We start from the raw sequence: 26015 nt of genomic DNA, 5'->3' as shown, positions 1-26015 counted from the left end.
TACATCCAGGCACCGCGCCGGCAGATATACGAGAGACGGGTCGTGAAATTTCCAAACAGAGTGCAACCGATCCACCGGCAAGAAGAAGAAACCCAGGAAGAGTATTGGGTTGCCAAACTGGACGGGGACCAGTAAATAAGAGCTTTTCGTGTCACTGTCGCTTGCAAGAAGCAGCACGCCAACAATTAACTTCGCGCATACCTCATTGGATTCTCTACGTCGCAGCTAACAAGGCCACTGATGCAGGTGCTAGAGGGGCTCAAATATCTGCTGCAATTGATGGTCTGCTGCCATGTCAAGTCGCTCTTGACCGGGCTTTGCTGTATAAAAGGTCGGACAACCCGCCGTTCTACCTCGCAATAAGGAGCTATTCAGTTCCACTCTTCCTTCGGCTCCCAGATATTTGTATGTATACTATATACAATATTGTTCTAGTCTCAATCCTAATTTTTCCTAGGTTCACCAAGGCATCATATCTGCCTGGATGTAAGATGATTAGCTCTGGCAGATCAGGGTCTTGCAGCACCTGCGGGCACTTCAACGAAGTTCATCGCAGTGAACCGTGTGCAGCACGACGATGCCGCAGAAAGATCAAAGTTTGTGGCAGCACAGTTCACACCCTCATCCATATGGATGGCACTGTTGACGAGAATTGGACTGGATGGGTAGTTTGCAGGCCGTGTCCTGAGCACGGACGGGAGAGCAAGGATGTGGACTACAGTAGCTGTCCTGTTATCGCTAAGGATGATGAAGGCAATCTTGTTATCGTACAATACGGTGTAGAGTACTGAGTCGGTATATCAGTTTTCTGGGAGGTAACAGATGTATTGCGGTCACGAGCAAGATTTGTCGGCTAGTAATGCAATAACAAGATTAGTAGGCTGTTGTGAAAACCATCAAGCAGTGTCAGATATCAGAACCTCAAAATGGGGCAAGTCGTTGCTTCTTACAATGCCGCGTCGCGGCATTGTAGGTATCAGCAACGACTCCTCCTAGTCTTAGGATTGTATCAGACATGGTTCCTTCACAAGATAAATACCGCGTTCATTTCAATCTTTCATTTGTTCTTCAGATAATTCTCATACGGCGCCATTATACTCGATCTTTTGTGACCCTCAATTGTCTGACAAGCAGCTTGCGCGGGAAGACAATGAGCAGGTCTCAAGACAACGTGATTGAACCATTACTCTGCCCACACGGTCGCTTACGGCGGTGTTAACGGTGGCAATATCATCAGAAGCTGTCGATAGAGGGCTGGTTTTGACCGTGAATGGGGACCGATGACGTTAATAAGTTTATTATCGAGACAGCTGGCGCGATATTGTCTGTGCAGCGACGTGGTGGTGACACCATTAGTTGGGTTGACAGGTTTGCTGCCTGATAAATCAGGCCGAGCGAGCTAGAGACTGTATTTAAGGCTCTCCATTCCTCCATTCAGCATGATCACAGGATACCCCAAAAGTAGCACCACCATTTTCACGTCAAACTTCCTCGATGGCCTTGAGCACCCTCAAGTCATCGTTGCCAACCTACTACTTAGAGGATGGCAGATGCCCTTCGACCAGACAACGAAACATACAAGTTTTATTATGAAGCAGGCTACCGGTTGTGGCATAGCCTTTGCTCAAGCTCAAACACATCTCCTTTCGATGCAACCAGCTTAGACATTGAAAATGCGTTTCCCCAGCATCCCTATTTTCCGCCACAGCTAGAGCTCGATCGCAATTCCTCTACCGTCCTATATGCGACGGGAACATCTACTTGGGAAACCAGCAATGGCAGTTGCAACCTACCCTCCTTGCAGATAGGACTTACCTTTGGAGTTACGATAGCCTGCCCAACCGCCATTTCTCTTCAATCGAGTCGCCTAATTGACAGCCCGAATCTCTTCGATGAGGAATCCAAGCATATGTTGGTTCTCACCCTCGCCTGGGCCTATGTACTATCTGCACGATGGACGGAGATCATTCCCGGGGCATCAACTATGTCATATACCGAAAGCGTGGCTACGCGCGACAGCCGTGACAACGCCCGCAACGGCGACGGCGATTTAATCGTGGACCTTGGTGACATTACATATGAAGCAGCGCGGTGGTGGGCGGCCATTCTTGCTCCCGAAGAAGGCTGGGGCGCTTGCATTTTTCACAACGGCAGGGTCTTAAAGTCGCCGTGGTCTGTAAAACTGGAGTCTTGCAGGACGTTGGCTCTACGTTATAACGCCGTACCCTCGCCTCTGGAATGGCATTCTTCGGCATCTTTCTCCACTGCAATGGCTTACGTCCTTGACTACGCAATCTACCATGGACTTCAGAACCAAAGTCGAGCGGCATTTGCTGCCGCACTCCTGCTGCCGACACGCCACCGCATTTCGAAGCAGGTTCGCTGGCCCCGTATGCATCTTCCCCGCATGCAACGGTCGAAACCTTCCGTGGAACAGTACCTTCCGCCGTGGGGGAGCAACAGCTGTCAGTTGGATAGATTGCTCGCCCTTAGCTGCAATACTACAGGAATCATCTCGCTCTTGTGCAGCACGTTTATTGAACCGGACATCCCGTGCAATGTCTGTGGCGCTTGGATTCAAGGCGCTTTTGCAATTCTTGACACACAAGTCGCCAAAGAGCCGCATATTCTGGCGCAAATGCTTATGTGCCGGGCTCCCAACTTGAATTTTCTGTGGTTAGGGGGCATACTTATGAACGTCCAGCACTACATCATGAAATGGGCTCGCCCTGTTGCGTTTCAGATTGATCTACATTCTGCGGCCTGGACAAACAGCTATGTTTCTTTCATCCAGAAACCTGTGTCGCGCACTGCTTCAAATGCGACAACGGTGCAGCGGTCGGACGAGGCTCGATTAATGTTCCTATCGCAGGCTGACCATCACAGCAATCCCCCTCTCGTCCCGTTCACGCCATTTGGCTCCATTGCCCTTAAAGACTGCATTCTCGAGGTGCAAATGCACGTCTCCTGCCCCGGCTATCACGGCTTAAGATATGCCGGTTGGGCATGGAACTGCAGGAACAACACTAAGATTGCCCAAGACCCAATTGAAAGCTCTTTTACACCCAGCTCGAAGGTAGATAATGCTGTTGCTGGCCATACTACCATTCACTATGACAACCTTGACCGTGACAAGGACTGTTCAGAGTCTATGACGCGAAACATGTTTAAGTGGCTTCGCGAAGCGGACGGGTTTCCCGTCGCTGAACGAGCTATCAGAGAGCATGAATGGATTAACGGGGGGTGGAGCTCGGAGGAAGAAAGTGTCGCACCAGAGGGTGATGGAAAATCGACCACAGACCAACAAGTTGGTCCATGGATCTGCCGGGGAATAACGACTAGATGTAACACAATTTGAACATGTTGTAACCAGAGTGCATGATATCCACTACTATCTTCTTTTTAGGTCTTTGCCTAGGGCTCAAATTTGCTCAGATAAGGAAGTGACAAAGAGTGGCGAGCAACAGCGGGCTATTCGCTAAATTTAAAAGGCGGCTGACTATGCACTGGAATACAAGTTCTTGGATCTCAACGCACGACTCGGACTCAGACATAATCTAGTAGTTCTTTAATATTGTTGCAACGACATCATCCTGCCCTCAGCCTTGCGCCCTTCAATTTTGGGGACAATTAACTTCCAGACGATGCTGACTGCGACGTTCAGATACAGGAGGTTGGCCTAAAGCCAGCCAAAGCTCGGTGTAATGGCCACGGCCGATTGCACTCGATGGCCCAATTCGCATCGCGGCTGTGGGTCAGTAATTCTGGGCCAAACCTCGCGTCTTCCGAAGGCCTGGTGAATCCACCATCGACCAGTTTTGAGTAGGATTCTCGGAGCGCAAAATAAAATCTCAGATTCCGGGTCAGGCGAACTGGGTCATGGATTTGCCGCCGTTTTGCAAATGCAGGTGGCTGGTGCACTTGGGCCATGGTGGATCCTAACACCTAGTTACCACCAGCACCACAACCTCTAAACGTCCACCTAGGTTTAATCATTTTCAGCCCCAGTCAACTCAGCTCTCAAACACTGGCTTCTATCTTCATCAGCCAACAAAATGACTGAACTCGAGGCCAAAATCAATAAACTCGAATCCCTGTTAACAAGCGTTCAAAATCAATTAGAATGTCTCGCGGCAAAAGGCCATGGGAGACAAAAACGCAAGTCTAGATCACGACCGCTGCGTACCCCAGAGTAGGAGACCAACACGAAGAACTGTGTTCCGAGCTTCGTCGTGACGTGAAAGACACCAAGAAAGCCATTTCTTCTCAGGAATCGAATACCCACTCCCAAATGAACGGATGGACTCCATCGCAGGAGCAAAGCGGGCGAATTTGGACGTCGACACTCAGCTCTGGCCATCACTGACAATGTCGCAGGAGTCAACCCATCCCCCAAAACAGGTGAATGCTTTCAGAGAGGGCACGTCTTGCGAAAAGTCGACTTCGAGGCCCGTATCGCCAGCTTCATTGGAGACAGATTCTGGGGTGATTTCAACCTCTCCTTTGACGTCGTTGGCAATTTCTCTGGCCCTGAACTGTCGAAGCTCGATAATATAGCGGGTGTGGATTCTATGTATGATCATCTTGGAGAAAGGGGTTCAGGCACGGCATTTCATCACGAGGACGCACGCTTATGGTCTTGCAACCTAACGTTATCTGGCTGGAAGGCATGGATTCTAATACGAGAGCACCATACCGCGAAATTCGAGGATTTTGTGCGCACTAAATGGCCAGACAAGTGTGACCAGTTTGTACGTCACTGTTGCCTGCTGTTTGCCCCTTCAAGCCTTCGTGACAGAGGAATTGAGTTTGACATACGTGGCACCTGACCTGGAGACCTGCTGGTGACAAGCCTCGACAGTATCATGCCGTTATTAATTTTACCAACAGCTATGCCATATCAACAAACTTTCTGCCCCCTGGAGAGGATGCCATACCTCCTGGACTGCGTGTGTGCTCCGAATGTGGCCTCCGGAACTTGTACAAACAAGTAAAAATGGCGAAACCCAAGGCCACACCAGTCAACAAGCAATTTTCAATCCACCAAGCTGTCTCCGAACACAGAGTTGGTCCGAACCACCTTCAAGTATGCGACAAAAATAGCAAATTCAACCACGGAGTTGTGGATTAGTGGACTCGGGACGGAGAGGATCACGGCAGGGTGGTTGAAGGAGTTCGATTGTAGATGATAAACGAGACATAATTGCCTGGATAACCCTCAATTTGAACTAACGATATCATTATACTATTTATGGACGTGTGAATGAAAAGTGTGATCAATCTGGCTATGCTATCTATCAGGCGGAATACGGAAATCGTTCAGGACTACTTATTTCTTCTTCATCACCTCTTACCTCCGAATACCTGTTGAAAATGATGCGCTGTAAGCCGCGCGAATTCCTAATCCTCTCCCACGCCCCATACCTGCATTTTCCGCTGCCCGTAAAGACTTCGCCTATTGCTCCTCTGCACATCGGACAGCGCGCCCTGCGGCCCATGCGGTGGCTACCGCCACGTTCTTCGAAGACGACCAATCTAGAAAGGCAAGTCGTATGGAATTTATGCTTGCAACTGGCGATCACAGCGGCGTAGCTGTTCATATTCTCAATCTCTATTTCGTACTGGCAGATGCCGCACTCTCTTTCCTCCGTGGTTCCAGGAGGGTACAAAAGGTCATCGCTAAAATTCCAGCTGGACGCTTCCCAGGGGAAAAGTTGGCCACGGAAATTAGCTACAGCAAGTCTCACGTTCGGGTATAACTCGTTGTACCATAGATAGACCACGGGAGCAAAGTAATTTTCGCTTCCGCCTCGGCAAAATCTACAGCAAAAACCTGGCATCCCGATACGTTGATGTCGGCCAGGATCTAGGCCTTGATCGAAACAACCGCGATGAAATGCACAGCCACATTGCAGGCTGATTTCAGGTTGAGATGTGTCTATACAGACTTTACAAGAGGTTGGTGGTGGGCGTCGGTCTTCGTTGTAAATTTTCAACCACTACTAAAACTTCGTATTAGTACGCTCCAACTAGAAAGTATCAGACTCGTACCTCTTCAGGAAATGTGCCTGATTGTTGGCTAGTGCTTGGACGTCGGCGCGTGTTTGGCTGTTGACGAGCTTCCTCACGACCCTGGTTGGTAGATCGTTGGCGGTTTGGCGACGGACTGCGAGGAGACGATGGCTGCTGGCTCGACCCGTTGCCTCGCTGTGCATTGGTGGAGGGTTCTTGGCTTGTTCTACTGTCCCGTGCTGTGCGTCTTGGGGTGCGTCGAACTACGGGTGGTGTGTTTTGCCTGGATGAGCCGGCTGGTGGTGATGGTGGCCGCTCTGGTCGTGCCGCACGCGGTGGATTACGCCGCAGTTGCTGACCCTCTGCCTGCAGTCGCCGCCGTTCCGCTGCAGGGAGTGGTTGAGGCGGAGGATTTTGACCAGTGGCGGTGTAGTGCCTGTTAATGAAAGCTTGGCCCTCTTTGTAGCCACCCACAAAAGTGCTTCTTGCTATCCACTTTGTGTCGTCTCCCGACTGTAGCTTGATCCACGTCATAGGATGTTGCTGGAGAGGCTCAGGCACAGGCAACAGAGATGCCACGAGAAGGATGCCAAGACGTCCGTCTCTTCGAAATTCGACAAACTCAGCCTTTTTCATCGGCTGGATTTCATCAATGGCCACACCTGATAGGCCTACATCCGCCATCCTTCGAGCATAAGCAGGACGAGAACCGTAACCTTCTAGGGGACGAGTGGAGAAAATAACAATATTTTTGCTAGGGGCCTTTCCTTCAATTCTTGCCGTTTCCCTGTAGCCGGTGTCTGGATGAATAATTTTAAAGTACTGACGCCCGTTTCGTTCCTGCAATTGGCCGTCCAAAGCCAGAGTCCCGTATGTCGGCTCGCCATCGTCGCTTTCTCCATTGTCGCTTTCAAATTCTCCTTCTGAAGCAAATGTCGGGACACCATCGCCATCATCATAATGCTCCGTGTCTGTCCCACTGTGGAGACCCTGTGGGTTTGGATCGCTGGCAGCATTTCCCCTGCGACGACTTCGGTTGTCATCCGCGGCGGGTTGCCTGTCACGCTGGCGGCGGTGATCGCGTGGGATCGATTCACTGGGTCGGGCGGGCCGCCCGCCTGAACCGGATGGTCCCGGACGAGAGTCTGGCTGAGGACTTGGATCTGGTTGTGTATCAGAGGAAGCTTCTGTTGTTGGTCGATCCATATCGACATCACTTGTCTGTAAGCCAATCGGGATCTCCTGCTCGTTGGCATCCCCAGACTCTGTGCTATTTCCATTGGTATTTTGCCTTCGCGGGGGTTGCCGCTGTGGATCTTGCCTTGGAGTGGCTTCTCTTTGTGAAGCTTGTCTTGAGGGGGCTCTCCGGGAATCTTGGTTTGGCAGGACCTGCGTTTGAGAGGCCCGCCTCCGACCTCGTGTTTGAGGTGGTGGGGGAGGTTCGTTGCCAGCGGTAAATTCTTCCGCTACATCCTCTAGATTGGATCGCGTCCGCCCGGACCGGGTCCGCGCAAGGCGGGGGCTTTGCTGTCCCTCTCTGACGATGTCTTGATCAGCTCTACTCATTGTAATGATAATGTAGATGCAGGTAAGGTAGATGAGAAAGAAAGAAGTAATAACGTCCTGAAAGGACAAGCTGAGGATTTTATACCTGAATCTCGGCCATTCTCTAAGTTTCAAAGTTCAGAAGACGAGAAACAAGCCCTTAGACTCGGGGTTCGAAAACAATGCCTTAACGCTCAATACTTGGAGCCAAGTTCCAAGCTTCACGAACCGGAATCTCGCGGTTTATCATTCAACCTCACTTTCTGCCAGTGTAAAATGTATTCCCTTAGTCGTGCATGTTCAGATTTTCCTTCCACAATTCATCCCCCCCCCCCCCCCCCCCCCCAAAAAAAAAAATGTTTGGCATTATCAACGCATTTCAAATTACTGCACTGGTCTTTGTCGCTCTTTACAGCTCGTTGCGACGATGGGATGCGTGGATTATACGTCACTTACAACTCATCGCCCTGAAGTACAGCAATTGTACAGGAAGATGGCAGATATCTACAAAGGATGTAGTAATCTTGCTGCTCTTTGTGGGCGTTAACATTGGTTTGATGCTGCGCCAAATCAGCCACCTCCCAATCCACCAGTCTTCTGGCCAGCTCGCGGTTTTGAACATGACCCTGTTATTCCTCGGCGGCAGGACTAACCCACTCGTGGATGTTCTTCAAATATCGGCTGCTACCTTTCAATTTTATTTTTACTGCGTAGGAGCACTAAGTATCGCACAGGCTCTCATTCACGCGTTCAACACCCCCCAAGGAACGACACAGTTCACAACCGGCGTGATAGCACTAGGCTGTGTGCTAGGGTTGATCCTGAGGTACGCAATATCCCACACCGCAGAAAAATGCGGTAGAAGGACTTGCTCAATTTGGATTCGCAAGGTAATGAGTGTGGCTTGTTGGCCTCTGCCCCCTCCCATTACCATAGCCACGGTTTGGCATTTGAACCAAGTTTCTCTTGAGGAGCAATGGGTTTCTTTGGTAGTAAGTTTGATTGGTGGACTGCTATGGCTCACATCTGAATTAATTTGGATGTATAACTACTTTCATCACGGTCGTGCAATCGCCACAATGGAGGGTCAAGACGGTCGTGTCTTGAATATTCAGCTGAAGAAGCCCATCAAAGCCAGACCCGGGTATTTCTACATAAGGGCACCCGAGCTGTCGCCTGCGATGCAGAGTCAGCCCATCCATATGCTATGGTGGCAGCCAAATGCACCTTCGATACAGCATTTTGCAGTGTTGACCGACCAGGTGAAACGGGCTCCTTCTCTCGGGCGCTTTCCCATTCGATTGGATGGACCTTACCAGGAAGACCTGCATTTAGGCAAATATGAGGCCGTGATGTTTGTCGCTCAAGGGCCTGCTCTTTCTCGAGTTCTACCGCATCTCCTTTATCTGACCACCAGAATAACGCGAGACAAATTTGCCAAGGTGCAAAGCAATCGGTGGTACCTGGACGGTTTATTCAGTGACAAAACGCGGAAGGTCGATTTATATTGGAAAATGGATCAAAACGATGACATCTCCTCTGTTAGCGCGTATTTCGACGAACTAAGCGACTGCGGAGCTGACAGCAAGGTGCAAGCTTGGATATTCTACCCTGAAGGTCTTCCAAGACAGACAAGACTTCCAAGGCCAAAAGGCAGGCAACACTGGTTTCCATTTGACGGGGACTTTCTACGACAAGTGTCTTTAGCGATTGAAACGCAGTCAAAGAGAACACCAGGGCGAGCGAAAGTAGTCAGTAAGTTCATCGCTATCTGGAAACGATGCAAATGCCCCTTCGCTAACTGTCTAGTTTGTGGTTCTGAAGTGTTCAACTCGACAGTTCGAAGAGACATTAGAAATTATATCCAGGCCGATAACCTGATTAGTCTCAGCGAGCTGGTCACTATGTCTTGGGCGACAAACGAGAAGGGCAACAAGCAACAGCAAAAGCTCAGGAAGACAGATGTCGGACATGCAGGCCATAGAGAAAAATAGATCTAGGATCCATATATCTATTACTTCTGGACTACGCTTCAAGCTCTCTAAGTAAAAATTCATTTTCTTAAATATAGAAAACTTAGTTCTTCTGCTGTATTTGCCACATACCAAGAGCCTCAAGGCCCGCCAGCGTAGACGGGAGGAAGCGCCGCTTTAACTCGGAAAGGACGTGGATCTGTCACGTTATGAGACTCATTGTTAACTGAGCTTCTTCACAAAATTGTTATTGTTTTTCGTCTTCCCCTTCTAAACTCTAGAAACTCAAGATATTTAATGTATTCGGAATACTGCTGCCTCCAGGCAGCAGTATGACGACTACTGTTGCCACTTGCCACTCTGGTGGCAAAAAGCTTGCGTGTTTCAATCAACAGAGGCAGTTTATCCGACAACACCAAGCTCTGCGACTTCAGTCTACAGAGGCATTATCCGACAGGATCTGAGAGCAGATCTGTCAGACAGATTCCAAAATCTGCCAAACTGGAAACGAGAAACTTTTTTAAACCAAAATAAAGTGCTTCTTCATCTAAATAAAGCTGGCTTTTTTTATCCTCTGCATCAAGCGTCACTCAATGTCATCGGAGTCGGTGTAGTTGGTCGGAAAATGAAACGGCTACGGCGAGGCTGCCTTGTCGGCAAACATCTACAGTTGGCTTTCGCCGGCGGAAAGGCATAGATCTTCATCTCCAGCTCTTTCACATACTGTTCTAAATAATCCACCCTTTGAATCAATTCGGCACAATTCAAAGCACAGCATTGTTGCACGTCAGGGTGGCGCTTAATATCCGAGTGGCCAACAGCAGCCCCGTCAGTTGCCCGCCTCATTGTTTGAACAATAGTATCGTCTGCGTCACCCGCTTCAGGTATGCTTACGAGAAATCGTCACAGAGAATGCTACACCTAGTAGCTCAACAGAAATAACGACACCATCTCTTGTATTTATACTTTTTTTGCCCAGGTCCTACTGTACCAGTACTACGCACTGCGAACACGTCAGTGATTCTTAACGGTCTATTTTTGGACGATTTTTGATATCAATGCATGGTGTGATTTGTTTCTATTTTTTGCAGCGGAGCAAAGTTCTTGAAGCGGCGCTTGCAGGATTGCTAGTAGATGTGATTAGGACCAGTCACTAACAGGGGAGCCGACGAATCATAGGTGCCCGCTGCAGCGCTAGGTATCACCTGTGCCTTCTAATATGGGCCGCCTGACACCTGACGGAAGTGCTAGGACATGGCAGGAGCCTGCGTGTATAAATATCGCTTCATTTCCCTCCACGTCATGGAAACATAAGTCGTAGTAACGCAACTACCGTAGAGTAGGATGGCCGAAAGCAAAGATGCTTATATTCTTCTCGAAGAAGAGAGAGCGAAGCATGAAGCGACCAAGGCCGAGCTAGAGCAATATCGCAATTGTTGTGAAGGTTGGGAGTCTGCTTACAATGCTTCCTCGGCCATAGTCACTCAGCTCAGTGCAAAGGTATCCTACCTTGAAATGATGTTGTGTGCCGCACAAACTCGCCATCTACAGCTCATGACCGAAAACGGCAGACTCAATCTGACGATCCGGCATTTAGTATGAAGCATCCCCTCAACAATCTACCATATGCACTAATGTTTCTTAGGCTCCATGGAGTTGGATTAGCATCCCACCAGCGAGCTCTTGCCCAGCTCTGGAGTCCGAGCATAACGACTACGAAGAAGTGAAAGAAGACGACACAAAGGGGGAAGGTGATCAAAGTGAATGTTAGTAGCCACTTGGTGGTGGCCAAGGCAAAAATGTGAACAGTAATCGTAATTGTTATTGTAGACCCCATGGTTTCAACTATTCTCAGGAATCTTTGGTTTTTGTTGAAGCCACTGCGGCCTCAATACCTGCGAGCCTGCTTCTCAATGCTTGCACTTCCTTCGAAATTTCGAGGACGTGGGTTAGAACTACCCTGCGCCAGAATCTCGCAGATGCACGATTCTGCTCAGAAACGTCCTGTAAATCTTCAGGTATAGATGCATCATTCTCCACCAATGTTAAGTGTGCAATCTGACAATCACAACGCTCTCCCATTGTTACAATAAATTTACCAACTTGCGTTCTGAATATTGATACTAGACTCGGTACGATATGAAGCAAGGCATGAACACCCAAGGTCGTTTGTCAACCGTTATATATAATTATTGTCCCAATGCACATGATCACACAATGCAATCACTTCACACGGCACTCGGCAACATGCAACAAGCAACAAGCAACAAGCAACAAGCAACAAGCAACAAGCAACAAGCAACAAGCAACAAGTTGTATATTATCTATAGAAACACACCTCACTACGAGACATTGAACGGGACACCCAATCGCAACACGACGTCAGACCTGTTGGTGATGACATCTTGTGAGCATCAACCTACACTCACGCCTGGGACTTATCTGCACGGCACGCCCCAGTCATAGTTTGTATCACTGTGATGGTTGTAGCGGCTATGGTTGGGCCCAGGCCTGGTTTGGTGTTGCCCGCTGTGGAAGAGGCTATCTGAGTTGATGGAGTTGTTGTAGTGGGGACGGCGGTTGTGGGAACAGGTGTGGTGGTGGCTGTATTACTCGTGGTGGGGTCCGGCAGGGGAACCAAGGCCAAACAACTTACAGGATTGCATGTTCCAGGTGTGGTTGGATTAGGTTGCGTTGGCGCTGATGTTCGTGGACCTAGCGTATTCGCCGTGGGGTTGACAGCGGTTGCAAGCTTGGTATGGTCGGTGTTGCCGCCCGGCCAGGTTGACGCCGTTGACGATCCGTCAGAAGCAGTCTGGTCAAGAAAGAACCTTGTTGTGAGGCTGGCTACGGCCGTTGTCATGGTAGTCGTGATGGCCGTGGTCCCACTGGTCAGTGTCAAAGTATTTGTGACAACGGCCGCGACAGGCTCAACGCACCCCAAGCGGCCCTCCAGGTATCTATTTATGGCTTTTGCGTCACCGCTACCCCGGCTGTTTGCAATCACAGCGCTGTTGCACATCGGCGATGGCTGCCCAACACACAGCCTGTTTATCGTTAGCTGGCATCGATCGGGTGGGATGTTTGACACAAATACCAATGAATGGAGGCAGCGCCAGCCGGGGCTTCGGAGGGAAGGTTGAATTCGGCAATTTGGCGCCCTGAACAAGCCATTTGCCCAAACTGAACAGTTATTGGCAGAAATTCGTCGTTCTCAAATTGCAGGATTGCTTCGCAAGGGCCTACGCTGTTAGACGCGCTGTCGACGCTGCTCCAAGTTCAGTACGGAAGGCCAAATTTAGAAAGACCGGAGTATGCACGCACTAAGCAGACACCAATTCACCAGCCTTCAGGGGCAGCGGCGGATCAGATTGGCAAATTGTTGGTAAAGTCGCCATGCCAGCGGCAACATTGCATGCTCCAATGATAGCAAAGAACCACATATTGTGGAGTGTTGAGTGAAGAAGCTCAAAATAGAAGTAGTTTGCAAGCCAGACAGTAGGGGTCTCGGAGATATTTATAAGTCATTTATGGCCACTGGTTCTGAGGCTTTGATTCTTAAAATTGGGCACTTCAGATCTTTGCAACAGTTCTTCTAGATGCAGGATGCCAGCTCTCCTCCCTAGGCTTTCACTCTAGCTCACTCTCGTTCTGGCTATAAGAGACACCCTGTGCGTGCCCCTGATGACAATGGACAAACTTAACTCACTCAAAATGTACTCCGAATCAGACTTCACACTTCCTTTTGAGCAGATTTTAGACTGCGGCCCGGCATCCATGGCCCCTGAAGCACCAATGACCGATTCACTTGGGGCTCCGTTGACTTCCGAGAAGCAGTAAGTGCCACATCCCTAGTAGGTCCGAGAAGCATCCTGATTGGGCAAGTATCCTTCAATGTATACTTCAGAAACTAGAGCACCTCGAGAAGGATGTTGGTCAGAGTACACGTCTGGAGAAGAGGTTTGATACAGTCGATAGAGAGCTATCAAATAACTCCAGACTTGAGGGGATTGAGAAAGACATTGGAAAGCTGCGAGATTCCATCAATAGCCTAGCAAATGACTTGAGGAGTTTCTCCGTAGAGGTGAACATGAGGCTCAAGGAAGCGAACTATCCTGCGGAATGATGAGATGGTGCGGAATCTAGAAATGAAACCTAGGAAACTAGACACTCCTGTAAAGTATATATGTAGGACTATTTCCCTTCGACGGGGCTCGTAGCTGCAAATCCCATAAGGAGCACCATGGACCGCCATAAAACGCTGCCTCCAGTACCTGCTCGCCAGCAGGACCCTGAGCAACTTGGCTCGTTCTCACCAGAGACATACATCCAATTGCTGGAAGACGAAAACGAGCAGCTGCGGCTTCGCAACCAAGAATTAATTAAGCAGATGCGTGCATTAGAAGCCAGATTGGCTGCAGAGATACAGACTAAGGCGAGTTTGTCTGAAAATTTGAAGGAGACAAAGGGTGAAATCAGGCGTCGCGATGAGACCATCGCCAACATTGCAGGAAGAATCGTCCAGGAGTTTCAGAGCTATGCCGACTCCGTACGAGGTCAGTCTGTGGAAGAAGGATACATTCCGATTGGCTATAGCTATTTCGATTCAAGTTCTTGAAATTAGTTTGAACAAATTTCAGATTCTACGAAATAGATCTTAAAATGAACCATTCTCCCCTCCAGGTTCTCAAAACCAAGATGAAAGTCGTAATTATGAGGCAGCATCCAGGGGACAGTGAGTGACTGGTTGAAACACGCGGACTCATGGCGGCAGGCTACCATATTTTTAGCAACTTCGGGCCGGATCTCAGGGCCGGCGGCTAATTCTTTCGGCGCGACTGTTTGGACGCGTCCTGTACTACTATATAAACTCCCTTATGTGCGGTTCCGGTTCTTCAATTCAGCAAACAATTTCCTAGATTCTCAACAGCTAGAAGGATCACGATGAAGACCCCAGTTGACAAACAATGGAAGCAGAGGACATCCGGCATCATGAAGAAGGCACATGGCATGCACTGGACTTTCGGAGTCAAAGTGGCCCTCTACCTGGAGCGAGACGGTGAGCTATTCGTATACCGCTCTCATGAAGACTTTGCCTGGGAAGCAGCTACCTTCCTGGCAAAGCAAATCCTAACTCCCAACGACTTCATAACCCTTGCACAAGACCTGAGTTCCAGGCGGGCTCAGCAGTCCACCCCGCTTCCATCATCAGAGCAGGGTCCGCCGCAGACACCAGTCTCCTCGTCAATTCCCACGCCAGTTTCCACGCCAGGTTCCTCAGAATGTTCAGTCACTGGTTCTAGAGCACCTCGTCGAACAAGGTCACATGCGACAACGCTCTTTAACATAGCAAACTAGACTAGCCGTGCTACAGTCTCTTGTAAATTATCTATCTGTTCCTTCAATGAAGATTTCGGGTGATCATTCGCGTCTAAACATGGGAGAAGATCTGCAGGGCAGCTACACAGCTCTCTAGTGCCTGTAGCAAGTGTCCCATTAAGCTTCACAGTGATTATAGATCTTGGAGAATGTAGCAGGACTTCCAGGCGTCGCAAAAGCGGTCTTCCGTTCTTCAACCCCTCTAATATCTGATCAGTACACAGGAGGAAATGTCTAACTTGACCGCTCTCGTGAAACTGAATGTGAACCCTCCTCCTTCGCATCCTCATGGCGATGTCGAGTAAATGTCGTCCCGCGGGCAGTCTACACTTGACCCAAAGTACAAAGCGAGCGGGGAAGAGATCGTAGAAAGTCGGAATTCCCTCCCTTTGAACATAAAACAGAGCCGATATGAGCTCATTTGCCATGCTCAGCGTCTCCGCGTAATTACTGTTGTGACATTGTGTAATTACGTCGATACGGCCATCCGGCCATATGCGATTAGCCTCAATGAAAGCGCGAGCGGCGATGTTGTCGACACCTTGGGACAGAAATGAGAATTTTTGCAGCCATTTCGATGATTTTGTAATGTAGTTTTGGCAAATTGCTAGACGGCTGTCTGTATTGTACAAAACCAGCTTTATCTTGGCATCAAGAAGGTCGCTTCTCGGGAATCTCAACCCTTTGCCAAAGAACAGGCTCTTGTCATCAACCCGAACGCACTTCAGCTTCGGTAGGTGATAAATGCAGTCCTCGACGGCAGCTTGGTTGCAAAAGATCATTACCATGAAAAAAGCGCCTATGCCGCTCCCTAAGACGAGATCAAAATAATCCTCAAGGCGGCCCGACAGCGACGATCGAAGATCCTTCAGGAACATTGCGATCGGCAGTGCATCGTCAACGTTTCCATGGAGGTTGAGAACACGAATACCGGCCGAAGGCGGCTTCAGAGCCGTTTGCACTGAATTAACAGCTCCGCATAGAACGCAGAAGTGCATCTGGTATATGTCGATGCCCTCTTCGCTTTTCTTGCCGTTGGCCTCCGTGCAATTATCGCATACCCTGTGGCCGCATGATAGGGTAGTCGCTGGAAAGCGACAGAGACACACGAGACATAAATCTGTGGGCAACGTAATTTTGCTACTGCATGAAAGAGTACGCATCGAGCTTGCTAGAAGTGTTTGTCGTTCCGAGGGTTCGGCCTTCATAAACTGTATAAACAGTGTTCTGACATCTGCTTTAAGAGTTACCGGTTCTATGCTGCTTAACATGGGCGAATAAAATTCGTCGAACCAGTCGGTGGAAGACAATTCCATTAATTTAGGGTTCAACATACGACCAACTCGCCGTCTATGCTGATACGTTTCTAACAAAAGTGAACTGGCTATGGCGCTGCAGGCCGATTCGTAGAGGGTGGCGTCGTGCATTGTCAGGCGGACTAGTTTCTCTGCACCCCATGATAGTTGACCTGGCAAGGGGTTTGTGCGCCATGCTTGTTGAAAACTGAAAGTCTTCCGGTGGTCTTCAGCGAACTGTGAACAGGTCGAGCGCAAGAGGTGTTTCACGTCGCAATTTCGGAATGTTAGGGCTGTGTCATTGTTTCGAGTTGCCTGTGTCCACTCCAAAACATGATCAGCCGACGTTCGCGACCTGCAGCCACGCATCAGCCGAATTCCTGCAAAGCAACTACGCCATCTCTTCTCTGCCTGACTAAATGAGAGCCCCTCGAGGGGACTGTAGTGTGACATAAGTTCTGCTGCTAAATCTCGTTCAACGTCTCTCAGAGCCATCTTTGGCTCGTGTTCCGAAACAATTAGCACCTGTGGTCTGCAGCGAATAGAGGAAGCAAATGACAGGTCCACCCAACGAGCCAAGACTCCCACAATGGTGAGAATATCCCAGTAATCGTTCTGAATGAAGACCACGGCTTCGCAGAGCGGAGACAGAGCCCTGGCATAAAACTCGTGGGCAAGGTCCTCGGGGCAGCCGTACGATTCTACCTGTCTTCTGGTCAAATTTGGCGGACAAGGGCCTGCCTTCATCGCAGGGTATGACTTTTGATGATGAAGGTGGCAATCCAGCAGAATCGTCTTGGCAAATCGGCACATGCGAACTTGTCTGGGTGCTTCTGCCCCGCTACATCCCCCCGTGCAAAACAACAAAAGCAGTTTGGCCTGCCCATCGGGCCGATTGTCAAAGCTCTGATAGGGCTGATGGAATTCCTGAAGCACAGGCGTCCTGAAGTCATTGCCGCCGCGCACAATGTCAATCCAGGCCGACATGATGGAAGAGTTGCTGGCCGCTGTCAAGGCTCCGCCGGCGGATCGCTGGCTGAAATATCTGCTTGCACCTCTGTTATCTGATATCTATGTCCTCGGATACTCGTGCTTCGCAAGTTGCAAAGCTAGAATACGTAATCTTGGAACCACGATTCACCGCTGCCATCTGGCTGTCCAATTGCAAATTCTTACAGCTGACTACCTGGGATGTCCGCTATGGGAACCCCTCATTGTATTTACCTAACAAGTCCCATTTCTTCCCCTTAAATGTAGCCTGTGCATCATTTCCATCATATCCTTGTCGTTTGGGTTCATCTGAGGGTCGAGTTGCTCAACTGCCCCGGCCTCTGGGATCCGGCACAGGGCAACATGCTTTGAAACCATGTTTTCTGATCCGTTTTCTCATGGCACTTTCAGTATGGGCTTAGTCCTGGCATCCGAGCCATTGCTTTGTTCTTCCATGGGGCTGCATATGTGGAGGTTTTGCCGAGACTTGATCAATGGATATGGAGTCGGTGATCGCCATATTTCTGGGCGGTTGTGGCGCAACTCCAGACGGGCTGAAGCGGTGCGCGTTCAAGTATCCGGTAGAACTAGATCAATTCATAGAAGGTGCATTCATTTGTACAGAACTGTTAGTTATAGGTTTGCCAGTTATTAGTACTAGCAATAATACAGATGACATCCAATTCAAGTCATTTCTAGTTAGATAGTCCTAATCCCCCTTATATCTAGCTGTTCCATCATTTCGGTAACATCTTTGCCCGCTGCGTCTATGTGATAGCCAGGCTCAATATCCCCGGTCTCTGGGATCTCGAGTATGGGAGCATTGTTAATATTAGCACTTTCGGGGCTCTTCCATAGCCCATTCATGTTGAGCTTGTTTTTGTCGTTGGAGTCATTGTTCTGTTCTCTGGTGGGATTGCATACGCGTCGGTCTTGTTTAGAGCGGTGAAACGGGTACGGCGTCGGTGGTCGGGTCACCTCCAGGGAATGGTGGCGTAACTGCAGAGGTGTAGGTTTCTTGGCTTTGGACCGCTGGGTGCTCCTGTATCCGGTGCACAAAAAACAGTTCATAGCGATTGTGTGTTATGGTATACTCCCTTCCTTGGGCTTGCCTTAACCCATCCTCTTGCTGCTTATATATTCTTGCTAGGGATTAAAAGACCTTGGAGCTCATTATCAAGATCTAAGAACTCAGCCAGTAGTATTCCAGAATCAAAACTCGTGATCTTGTTTATTAGTGTCTGGTTTCTAGGCGCCAGTGCAGTCAAACTAGACTAAAAACATCTGCTAGAGGAGGGCCCACATTTAGGCGGATCGGGCTGCGTACTAGTGGCTCATGTCTGAAAAATCAAATTTAAGCACTGGAACCTCAGAATCTAGTTCTAAGAACTGAACTGAAGTTTCTTGATCTTGTTGTGTTCGGCTACCGCACACTGTCCACTGAAAGTCCAAGACAGGTACTCGCAGGGAGCCACTAATGATCCAACTTATCTCGCACCCGCCATTACAACTAAGAGCCTGGAAATACCGGCACAGTCTTCCGCAACTAAGAAGTCTCCTGTCGAAGAAGGTCATGCACGCTAGGTCTCACTAAATTTAAGTGTCGAATTATACAGAGCTTTTGGTGAAAGGATGTATTGCCTAAAGCATTTTTTGTACATGAATAATAAACTAGTCTCACTGCTGGATTCATTGACCTCAGGTCTCAAGTTTGCCTTGCTCGCTCACATGGGATATCCTCTGGTGTGTCGAGAGTGACTCCGAAACCTCTTAATGCTTGGGCGTAGCTTGCTTGCCTTCCGTAGTATCGCGTTTCCACAGGGCAACCGGATTTCAATCAACAAACTGAGGAATTTTAGGAACTAGTCAGAGAACGGCCTGCAGAGCAGCACAATGAATTACTTAAGAACAATGGCCACTGCATGACTCCCGAGCTCTTCCGCGGCCGTACCCAAGCATCTACCAAGCTTTGTCCATAACCAGCCAAGTGCAATGGCAGCAGAACGAATCCCTGAGTCCTTTACAATATGAAATGGAAGGTCCGTCTTGCTGGCCTGAGCCACCCCGGACGAGCATCTTCCTCTACGCCAGGCTCCAGTGGGGTCTTTCTTAAATGAGAAAGGACATGCTCCCATGACCCCTCACGGAGCGCAACCCTGCACACTTCTACTTCCTTTAGAGTAGAGCAGTGTCTAAAAACAAAATTCATCAAACTTAATGGATCGTGAAAGTCTCCACCTTTAATCTTAATAACCCGTAGTTTTGGAATGGTCATGCGATCGAGAAGCCTCGGGGGCAACATCCTATCTTCACCATAGCCCATCGATATTTCAAGTTTCTCAAGCAATGGGGCAGACTGGATCAACTTAAGCAGACCATCATCATAGTCCACTTCCGGCCCTCTATAAGGTGGCAGCTCTATACTCAGAGTTTTTAGCTCACCAAAGACGTGTTCGTAAATCGTGGACCTCAAGGAACTTAAGCTTCGTAATATACCTGTCAAAGGCATGTTAAAGCCTTCTGCATCACGCGAACGCAGCACTAGGTTAGTGAGCTTCGCATTTGTTGCGTACAGGGCAGTCGTAAAAGATCTGAAAACCCTAGGGCCAGTGGGTAGCTGCAACGAGTGCTTAACGTCTTTATAAAATAAGCTATCAAATCCCACCCCGGGTATATTATCAGGGGATTGGGAAAAGCTGATCGAGCGGAGGCATTTGAAGCGTGGCAGAATGACACTCAGACTGGCTACGTCCAAATTAGACTCTTCAAGGACACGGTTCCGCCAATATCCGTGACAATATTCTTTGTGTGCCTCTTCTAGTTTTCTTGGGCATATTTTGTCAAAACCACCTTCTCCAGCGAGTCGATTTATGAAGGCAACAAAATTATCTTTTGAAAGAAATTCGGACTCAAAGTCTTCAAAAATGCAGGTAAGATACCGTACCCTATCTTCATGGCCGGAATGTGACACGGATGACAGTCTTTGGTAGCCGGCTTCGCTATGAGTGAAGTTAACACTGCGGAATGCAAAATATGCTCCAACATTTGCCAGCCTTCTGCAAACCATGCGGCAAGATAAGACGTCGGACATATTTCCGTGCCGTCAAAAATCCTCAGTGACATGATACAGGTTTTGGAGGATCAGGTACTGGATTTCGTCCGGTAAGCAAAGCATGGCAAAGATGTAGGAATACAAAAGGCGATCTGGACGTTACAAATAATAAGGTAAGGTAGAGTCGTTGTAAAGCGATGTTCACTCTTGAACTCGAGCTCGACTTATTGGGCCATGGCTCTCCACACTTTATAATTTCTGGGCAGAGCTCATCTTTCCTCGAGATGACGCCCCGCGACGGGCTTAGGCTATTTTTACGTGGCCACGTCAGCGTTTCAAAATCTTATAATTAAGTTCGATAAACCAGGAAGACAGATTCAGGTATTAAGATAGCTGTTCTAGGATCTAAATGCCCACGTCGTGCGACTGTTGGAAGCTGTAGGTAAGACGATGTCCCGTCTAGAAGCAAGGCCCAACATAACCCATCGCGAGCTCAAATCCAGGTTTTGGAGGGTCAGGAGCTGAGTTCCACGAACTAAGTACATATATTCTAAGCGATAAGATCTGATTTTCAAGTTCAGTGATCATACTTGCGGTCATTCGTCGCCACAAACAGACCATGTACCACACCACAAGCCGGCCAAACCCCACTAAGGCATCCAAGATGGACTAACCTGTACTTGGTAATAACTTTGTTAGAAAAAGAATATTAATACATATTGCTCATCTAACTATTTAAAAGACCAGATTTTTTTTTTTCCATTACATATTTCATTTAAGCGTTACGGGTTCTGTGAAGTCTTCAGGGGAAAAAATAGTACGACCGGTTGATGACGAACCATGTGAAGCTCGGTTCTCAATGTGATGGCCTATTCTATAACTATGATATGTTTCTGGAGTTCTGATTGAGCCCTCGTGATGGAGACCGGAATTAGACGAGTGCCGTGAATGGTAGAGGGTTGGATCTTTACTACCCGCCTGATCTTGCCCAACAGGTGACAACATGGATCGCGGGCTTTCGGATTCCTGGAGGGGTAACCGCCTGCGACGTAAAGCCGACGCGGCAGCAGACAAGACTGCATTGTTCGGGTGCAGTTTATCAAGTGAACTTTGCCGTCCTGCTAGACTTTGAAACTCGGTAGGCACAATTGAAGTTGTACATCCGCCAAGCTCCTGTTGCTCACAGTCATCTTCTCGTGTGGTACTCTCCGCATGCTCGGCCGTCTGTGCAGCGGTTGAATTCACATCTATGGTGCTATAGTCGTTGGGAAATCCGCGGAAAAAGGAACGCATAAAATCTGCCTGGACAAAAAGAATGCTAGGGTGTCCGCTGACCTCTGGTTCTATAAGCATTTGGGGAAGGAAGAGAGACCGAGATATGAAGTGATAAGAGCTGGTCAATGGTCGACCGCTTCTATTCTTCACGCTGTCTTCGCGGGTTTTGCGCACAGACAATTGGGTGGCGGCTGACGGCGAACCGGGAGAAACCTGACGAAGCTTGGACTCAAGCCTATGGGAAGTGAATCCTAGGGCTTGGGCAAGCGTCAAGAATCTTTCCAAGTATGTCTCTTCAATGCCGCTTTTTACAGGCGACAATCGACGCTCTCGAAGGGGTCCAATTTTGGATAGCCTTGGGAAGTTTCTGATGGCTGATATGAAAAGAACATGATATGCCAGAAAGAAGCTGGGTTGACGAGGCAATGGGTAATATTGACCCTCTGCATGTTCAATCAAGTTCTCTCGCGGTTGCCATATATTTTGCATAGCTTGAGCCATCGTCCCCCTGATTTTATCTCCTACTATATTTTCGCGAAGTATCGACATACCAATGCTTAAATACCCCATGTTATCATGGAAGGTCTCTATGCTTGGTATGACAACACCTATTTGTAAAAGTTGCTCTTCGATTTCATCACGAAGAATACGGCTAGAAATAGTGCTGAAAAGTTTCCTCGAAAGCATCAGCTCTCTGATTGTCCGACTGTCGTTACGGCTAGCCGATGGGGCAAGACGCTCGAGAGCCCGCACTGTTTCGTCGTCCGTCGCCTGTTGTACTTCGGGATTGTTCAGAGTAATTTTTCGCCATACCTCCTTGACGTGACGCAGATAGTGACACATTTCTTCATCGCAATGCGTAGCCAAATGTGACTCTATATTCCCAAGTTTCAGGCCGTTTCTGAGGCCAGGGTAGCTGGTCAACTCGTACAGAATTTCTGCAATGTTTTCCATACCGAGCAATCTTGGAAGGCCTTTACCTTGCTTATATGTGCTCAGGCGAAGACGCCAGTCATCCGCAAGTTCCTGTTCTCCTTCCAGCTGATAAGAATATATCCGACGAAACACCTCTCCATCTGAATACGAAGTCTCGAATGACAAATCATTTATCTCGCGCTTAAGTAGAACGTCTGGACGACAATCGCTTGGAATGCAAAACAATCTGACGCTCCACCATGTTTGCGGTCCCAAGACCTGTAGAGCTGCTTCATAACGCTGCCTGCCCTGAAGACATCGTACAGTTGCGGCAGGGTGCAGCTGGGGGTAAGGTGGCCGTTGTTGGGTAAGTGCATCATTGTGAACATGGGAATGCTCGAGAATTCGATCGAGTTCACCTCTGGAGACGCAGACTGGAATCTGATTAGCGGCATGATCGCAATTTTCTTCGAAAATCTTCGCCAGATAATTAATGGCAGACGGTATCTTTTCGCGAGAAAACGGAAAAGTGAATTTTTCCAATTGAATTTGGGCGGTTCCAACGAAAAATTCCATGATTGCCGCGACTGTTCTCTCTACGCTTTGAAACGGTGCAAGCAAAAAATACATTGAATCGTTCAGCATGACTCACATATACTTTGCCTTGGCAGCTTGTCGTGGTGGGGTTAAAGCTAGGGTTCGGGAAAGAATCGTTTTCTTGTTACTTGGAACTTGGAACTAGATTTCTGTTGCAAGATTTTAAACTCTCAATTCCGAGTTCTAGGAAATTAATTGCAGCCAACAGGCTTCTGCCGACAGATTTCTGCCCACAGGCTTCTGCCACCAGACTGCTACCACTAGACTGCTGCCACTAGACTGCTGCCAACAGATTTCTGCCCACAGGCTGCTGCCACCGGACTGCTGCCACTAGACTGCTGCCACTAGACTGCTGCCCACAGATTACTGCCCACAGGCTGCTGCCACCGGACTGCTGCCACTAGACTGCTGCCACTAGACTGCTGCCCACAGATTACTGCCCACAGACTGCTGCCAACAGATTTCTGCCCACAGGCTGCTGCCACCAGACTGCTGCCACCAGACGTCAAGGGAATATAGCTTTGGGGACAGGTTGCGTCAACCCGCGTTATCGCGCTCGTGATAAGTGGATATAAAAAGGATCAATGTCAAACCGCGAGGCTTGTTGAAATCCAGCCAAAGAAATTCATCATTCAGTCAACCTTATCCCTTCTTATTTCTCAAATCAAACCCCGACGTCTCGATTTACAATGGAAGCCGCAAAAGAAGCCGTCCAGAAAGTCACCCACCCAGCATCTGGTGATAAAGGCGGCACCACCCAAGACAAGCCCGGTCTCGAGCGAGACATGGCACCAAAGCCTACCAAGGTCCATCTCCAGCACTCAGAGGAAGGGCAAGCCCCCTACATCCCGTGTGGGAAGCTCAAAGGCAAGAATGCCGTGATTACTGGCGGAGACTCTGGAATTGGTCGATCTGTGGCAATTCTTTTTGCCATGGAAGGGGCCAAAGTGGCAGTCGTATACCTACCCGCCGAAGAAGAAGATGCACAGCACACAAAAGCCCAGGTAGAAAAGAATGGAGGGGAGATTGTCCTCATTGCCAGCGACTTGAGCCACTCAATCAACTGCACCGACGTGGCAGAAAGGATCAAAGCCGCATTTGGCACGGTCGATATTCTAGTAAACAATGCCGCTACTCGAAACGAACAGGGCACCATTTCCGACATCTCCGAGTATGTCTATTCACCGGTTCTATCCACTGTCCTTCTCACAAGCTAACTCGTCCTAGGGAACAATGGGCGTCTACTTTCCGCGTTAATATCGATTCCTACTTCTATCTAACCAAGGCTATTTTGCCTTTTATGGCCAAAAACGGCTCCATCATCAATAGCGCTTCGGTAGACTCGTATATTGGTGTTCCCAGCAGACTCGACTACGCCACCACCAAGGGTGCCATTATCGCCTTCACTCGCTCCTTGTCCAATCATCTTATCAAGAAGGGCATACGTGTGAATGCCGTTGCCGCTGGACCAGTTTGGACCCCATTGGTTGCTTCAGGTGTGGAAAAGCCCGGGCAGCATGGACATGGGTTGGGGAATTGGACGCCAATGGATAGAATTGGCCAGCCAGTTGAGATTGCCACCAGCTACGTCTTCCTCGCGGAGAATGGCAGTCAGTTTATGAGTGGGCAGACACTACATCCCAACGGAGGTATTGTAGTGAACGGCTGAATGTTCTGAGAAGGTGTTTGAAAAGAGTCTATCCTACTTAGTTTCAATCCTTGACTACTCTACTTGAATTACATGCTAAAGCCCTACGCGTCAATGCTCAGCTTTGTGTTTTTTGTAGCCACGCTTTGGTTCAAACTCGAAGAAGCCTGTGAAGCTTACGTCCGAGATTAGGGTGCACGGGAGGAATCGGTGGAGAAAAAGTCAATCTCGATGCATAAACTTTGAGGGCTTAGCCACGCTCTTACCTTCGTTAGTCGCGAAGCATCATCGGATTGACAGAAGACAGCCATCATTCCGGTTCTCGACTGATATGGGAAATGCTTGTACGCTTAGAGAACTGGCATGGCGTTTTACATGGTACTATTTCGTCTGCTTTTCATCACGCCGCAACTCCTTTGCTACCGAAATCATCGGCCCACAAATCATACTTGAGACTCCTTTCTCTGTCTCTATTTGCTTATTCCACCATCTATCTGATGATTGTGACGATGAGGCGGCTGCTCATTACACTGAGTGCTGTTCGTCGCTTTCAGCAGACCGCATACTGGATCCCCTCACCAACAGATCAAAGCGGCAAGCCAACGTCCGATCCTGTCCCGGACGTTATCTGAACTATGTACCTGCATTCGTATTAACGGTAACTACATGTGCAATAGCCACTGCTGATTTCGTGCTCTGATACCAACTTGAGTCTTCTCATGGCTAGATTATTGAATTTGTTCCGTCATAGGGATGCTTTCGCCGCTCGTCAGAAAGCTCCCGCTGCCGCCAAAGGCAGCGTGAAGGCAGGCCAAGACAACGAGGATACCGTTTTCACGAGTGGTGCATAGACGAGTTGAATTGCCTGAAACTGGTTCCTGTTATGTCATGGTCTAACTTTGACGGATTGGAACCTTGTGTTGCACGTTGATCACCATTATGTTAGCCTTCTGGTCACTATTTGGCGCTGCATACAATGGGCAACGCGAGCGACCGCTTAACAATGGCAATATTCCCATGCCATGTTCGTTATTCGGTTAGTTCTCAGAATGACTCCTTTCTGTTCCTTGCCTGGCTTAACGTTGTTGGGTGCCTCAAGGCCGCGAGCAACTCATGTGTAAGACCTCCCTGAGGTCCAATAATTAACTTTTAACTTTTAACGGCCCTCCCTTTTCACAAACCTACGGACGAAAGTTTTAGTTTAACTCTTTAAGTCTTGGAGTTTAGAATTTTCCAAAAGTCTATCGTAGCCATCGGCGGTATTTTGAGTTTACAAAAGTACAGGTTCACCGCAAATGTGCCTCCAATTATGGAGGTCATGGCATCCATTTTTG

At 48.8% G+C, this 26015-nt stretch overlaps 10 protein-coding genes across 10 annotated transcripts; 7 read left to right on the top strand and 3 right to left on the bottom strand.

Moving 5' to 3' along the window:
- The first annotated feature begins 1465 nt into the window (after positions 1-1465).
- J3458_013411 (uncharacterized protein) lies at positions 1466-3588 on the top strand. Its single transcript, XM_066120427.1, has one exon. The coding sequence runs from the start codon at positions 1544-1546 to the stop codon at positions 3356-3358; it is 1815 nt and encodes a 604-aa protein (XP_065974714.1). The 5' UTR covers positions 1466-1543; the 3' UTR covers positions 3359-3588.
- A 476-nt stretch (positions 3589-4064) lies between these two features.
- J3458_013410 (uncharacterized protein) lies at positions 4065-7578 on the bottom strand (the record flags this gene model as incomplete). Its single annotated transcript, XM_066120426.1, has 2 exons — positions 4065-6002; positions 6052-7578. The coding sequence occupies 2 exons, from the start codon at positions 7576-7578 to the stop codon at positions 6000-6002; spliced, it is 1530 nt and encodes a 509-aa protein (XP_065974713.1). The 3' UTR covers positions 4065-5999.
- A 1058-nt stretch (positions 7579-8636) lies between these two features.
- On the top strand, positions 8637-9559 carry J3458_013409 (uncharacterized protein; the record flags this gene model as incomplete). The annotated part of the gene is made up of 2 exons (XM_066120425.1): positions 8637-9312; positions 9367-9559. The coding sequence occupies 2 exons, from the start codon at positions 8637-8639 to the stop codon at positions 9549-9551; spliced, it is 861 nt and encodes a 286-aa protein (XP_065974712.1). The 3' UTR covers positions 9552-9559.
- Positions 9560-10854: 1295 nt separating this feature from the next.
- Positions 10855-11602, top strand: J3458_013408 (uncharacterized protein). The gene is made up of 2 exons (XM_066120424.1): positions 10855-11126; positions 11176-11602. Exons 1-2 carry the CDS (start codon positions 10875-10877, stop codon positions 11299-11301), a joined length of 378 nt encoding a protein of 125 aa, XP_065974711.1. The 5' UTR covers positions 10855-10874; the 3' UTR covers positions 11302-11602.
- Positions 11603-13214: 1612 nt separating this feature from the next.
- Positions 13215-13656, top strand: J3458_013407 (uncharacterized protein; the record flags this gene model as incomplete). Its single annotated transcript, XM_066120423.1, has 2 exons — positions 13215-13366; positions 13416-13656. The coding sequence occupies 2 exons, from the start codon at positions 13215-13217 to the stop codon at positions 13654-13656; spliced, it is 393 nt and encodes a 130-aa protein (XP_065974710.1).
- A 117-nt stretch (positions 13657-13773) lies between these two features.
- Positions 13774-14148, top strand: J3458_013406 (uncharacterized protein; the record flags this gene model as incomplete). Its single annotated transcript, XM_066120422.1, has 1 exon — positions 13774-14148. One exon carries the CDS (start codon positions 13774-13776, stop codon positions 14146-14148), a length of 375 nt encoding a protein of 124 aa, XP_065974709.1.
- Positions 14149-14455: 307 nt separating this feature from the next.
- J3458_013405 (uncharacterized protein) lies at positions 14456-15214 on the top strand. The gene has a single exon (XM_066120421.1). The coding sequence runs from the start codon at positions 14475-14477 to the stop codon at positions 14886-14888; it is 414 nt and encodes a 137-aa protein (XP_065974708.1). The 5' UTR covers positions 14456-14474; the 3' UTR covers positions 14889-15214.
- Positions 15027-17191, bottom strand: J3458_013404 (uncharacterized protein; the record flags this gene model as incomplete). The annotated part of the gene is made up of 2 exons (XM_066120420.1): positions 15027-15111; positions 15168-17191. The coding sequence occupies 2 exons, from the start codon at positions 17189-17191 to the stop codon at positions 15027-15029; spliced, it is 2109 nt and encodes a 702-aa protein (XP_065974707.1).
- Positions 17192-22072: 4881 nt separating this feature from the next.
- On the bottom strand, positions 22073-23012 carry J3458_013403 (uncharacterized protein; the record flags this gene model as incomplete). Its single annotated transcript, XM_007811422.2, has 1 exon — positions 22073-23012. A coding segment is annotated over one exon (940 nt), but the record flags the coding sequence as incomplete, so codon positions are not given.
- Positions 23013-23677: 665 nt separating this feature from the next.
- Positions 23678-24716, top strand: J3458_013402 (uncharacterized protein). The gene is made up of 2 exons (XM_007811387.2): positions 23678-24204; positions 24261-24716. The coding sequence occupies exons 1-2, from the start codon at positions 23723-23725 to the stop codon at positions 24700-24702; spliced, it is 924 nt and encodes a 307-aa protein (XP_007809578.2). The 5' UTR covers positions 23678-23722; the 3' UTR covers positions 24703-24716.
- Positions 24717-26015: the final 1299 nt, after the last annotated feature.

The sequence above is a fragment of the Metarhizium acridum genome (genome assembly GCF_019434415.1).
Source record: "Metarhizium acridum strain ARSEF 324 chromosome Unknown scaffold_276, whole genome shotgun sequence".
Classification (NCBI taxonomy): Eukaryota; Fungi; Ascomycota; class Sordariomycetes; order Hypocreales; family Clavicipitaceae; genus Metarhizium; species Metarhizium acridum.
The sequence above is the reverse complement of the archived record's forward strand: the minus strand, read 5'-3'. Positions and strand labels throughout refer to the sequence as shown.

What these genes read in the sequence shown, in the direction of transcription:
- J3458_013411 (XM_066120427.1), top strand. Translation starts at nt 1,544, where the DNA reads ATGGCAGATGCCCTTCGACCAGACAACGAAACATACAAGTTTTATTAT.
- J3458_013408 (XM_066120424.1), top strand. Translation starts at nt 10,875, where the DNA reads ATGGCCGAAAGCAAAGATGCTTATATTCTTCTCGAAGAAGAGAGAGCG. An exon ending in ATCTGACGATCCGGCATTTA is followed by an intron (nt 11,127 to 11,175) that starts GTATGAAGCATC and finishes AATGTTTCTTAG; the next exon opens with GCTCCATGGAGTTGGATTAG.
- J3458_013405 (XM_066120421.1), top strand. Translation starts at nt 14,475, where the DNA reads ATGAAGACCCCAGTTGACAAACAATGGAAGCAGAGGACATCCGGCATC.
- J3458_013402 (XM_007811387.2), top strand. Translation starts at nt 23,723, where the DNA reads ATGGAAGCCGCAAAAGAAGCCGTCCAGAAAGTCACCCACCCAGCATCT. An exon ending in ACCATTTCCGACATCTCCGA is followed by an intron (nt 24,205 to 24,260) that starts GTATGTCTATTC and finishes AACTCGTCCTAG; the next exon opens with GGAACAATGGGCGTCTACTT.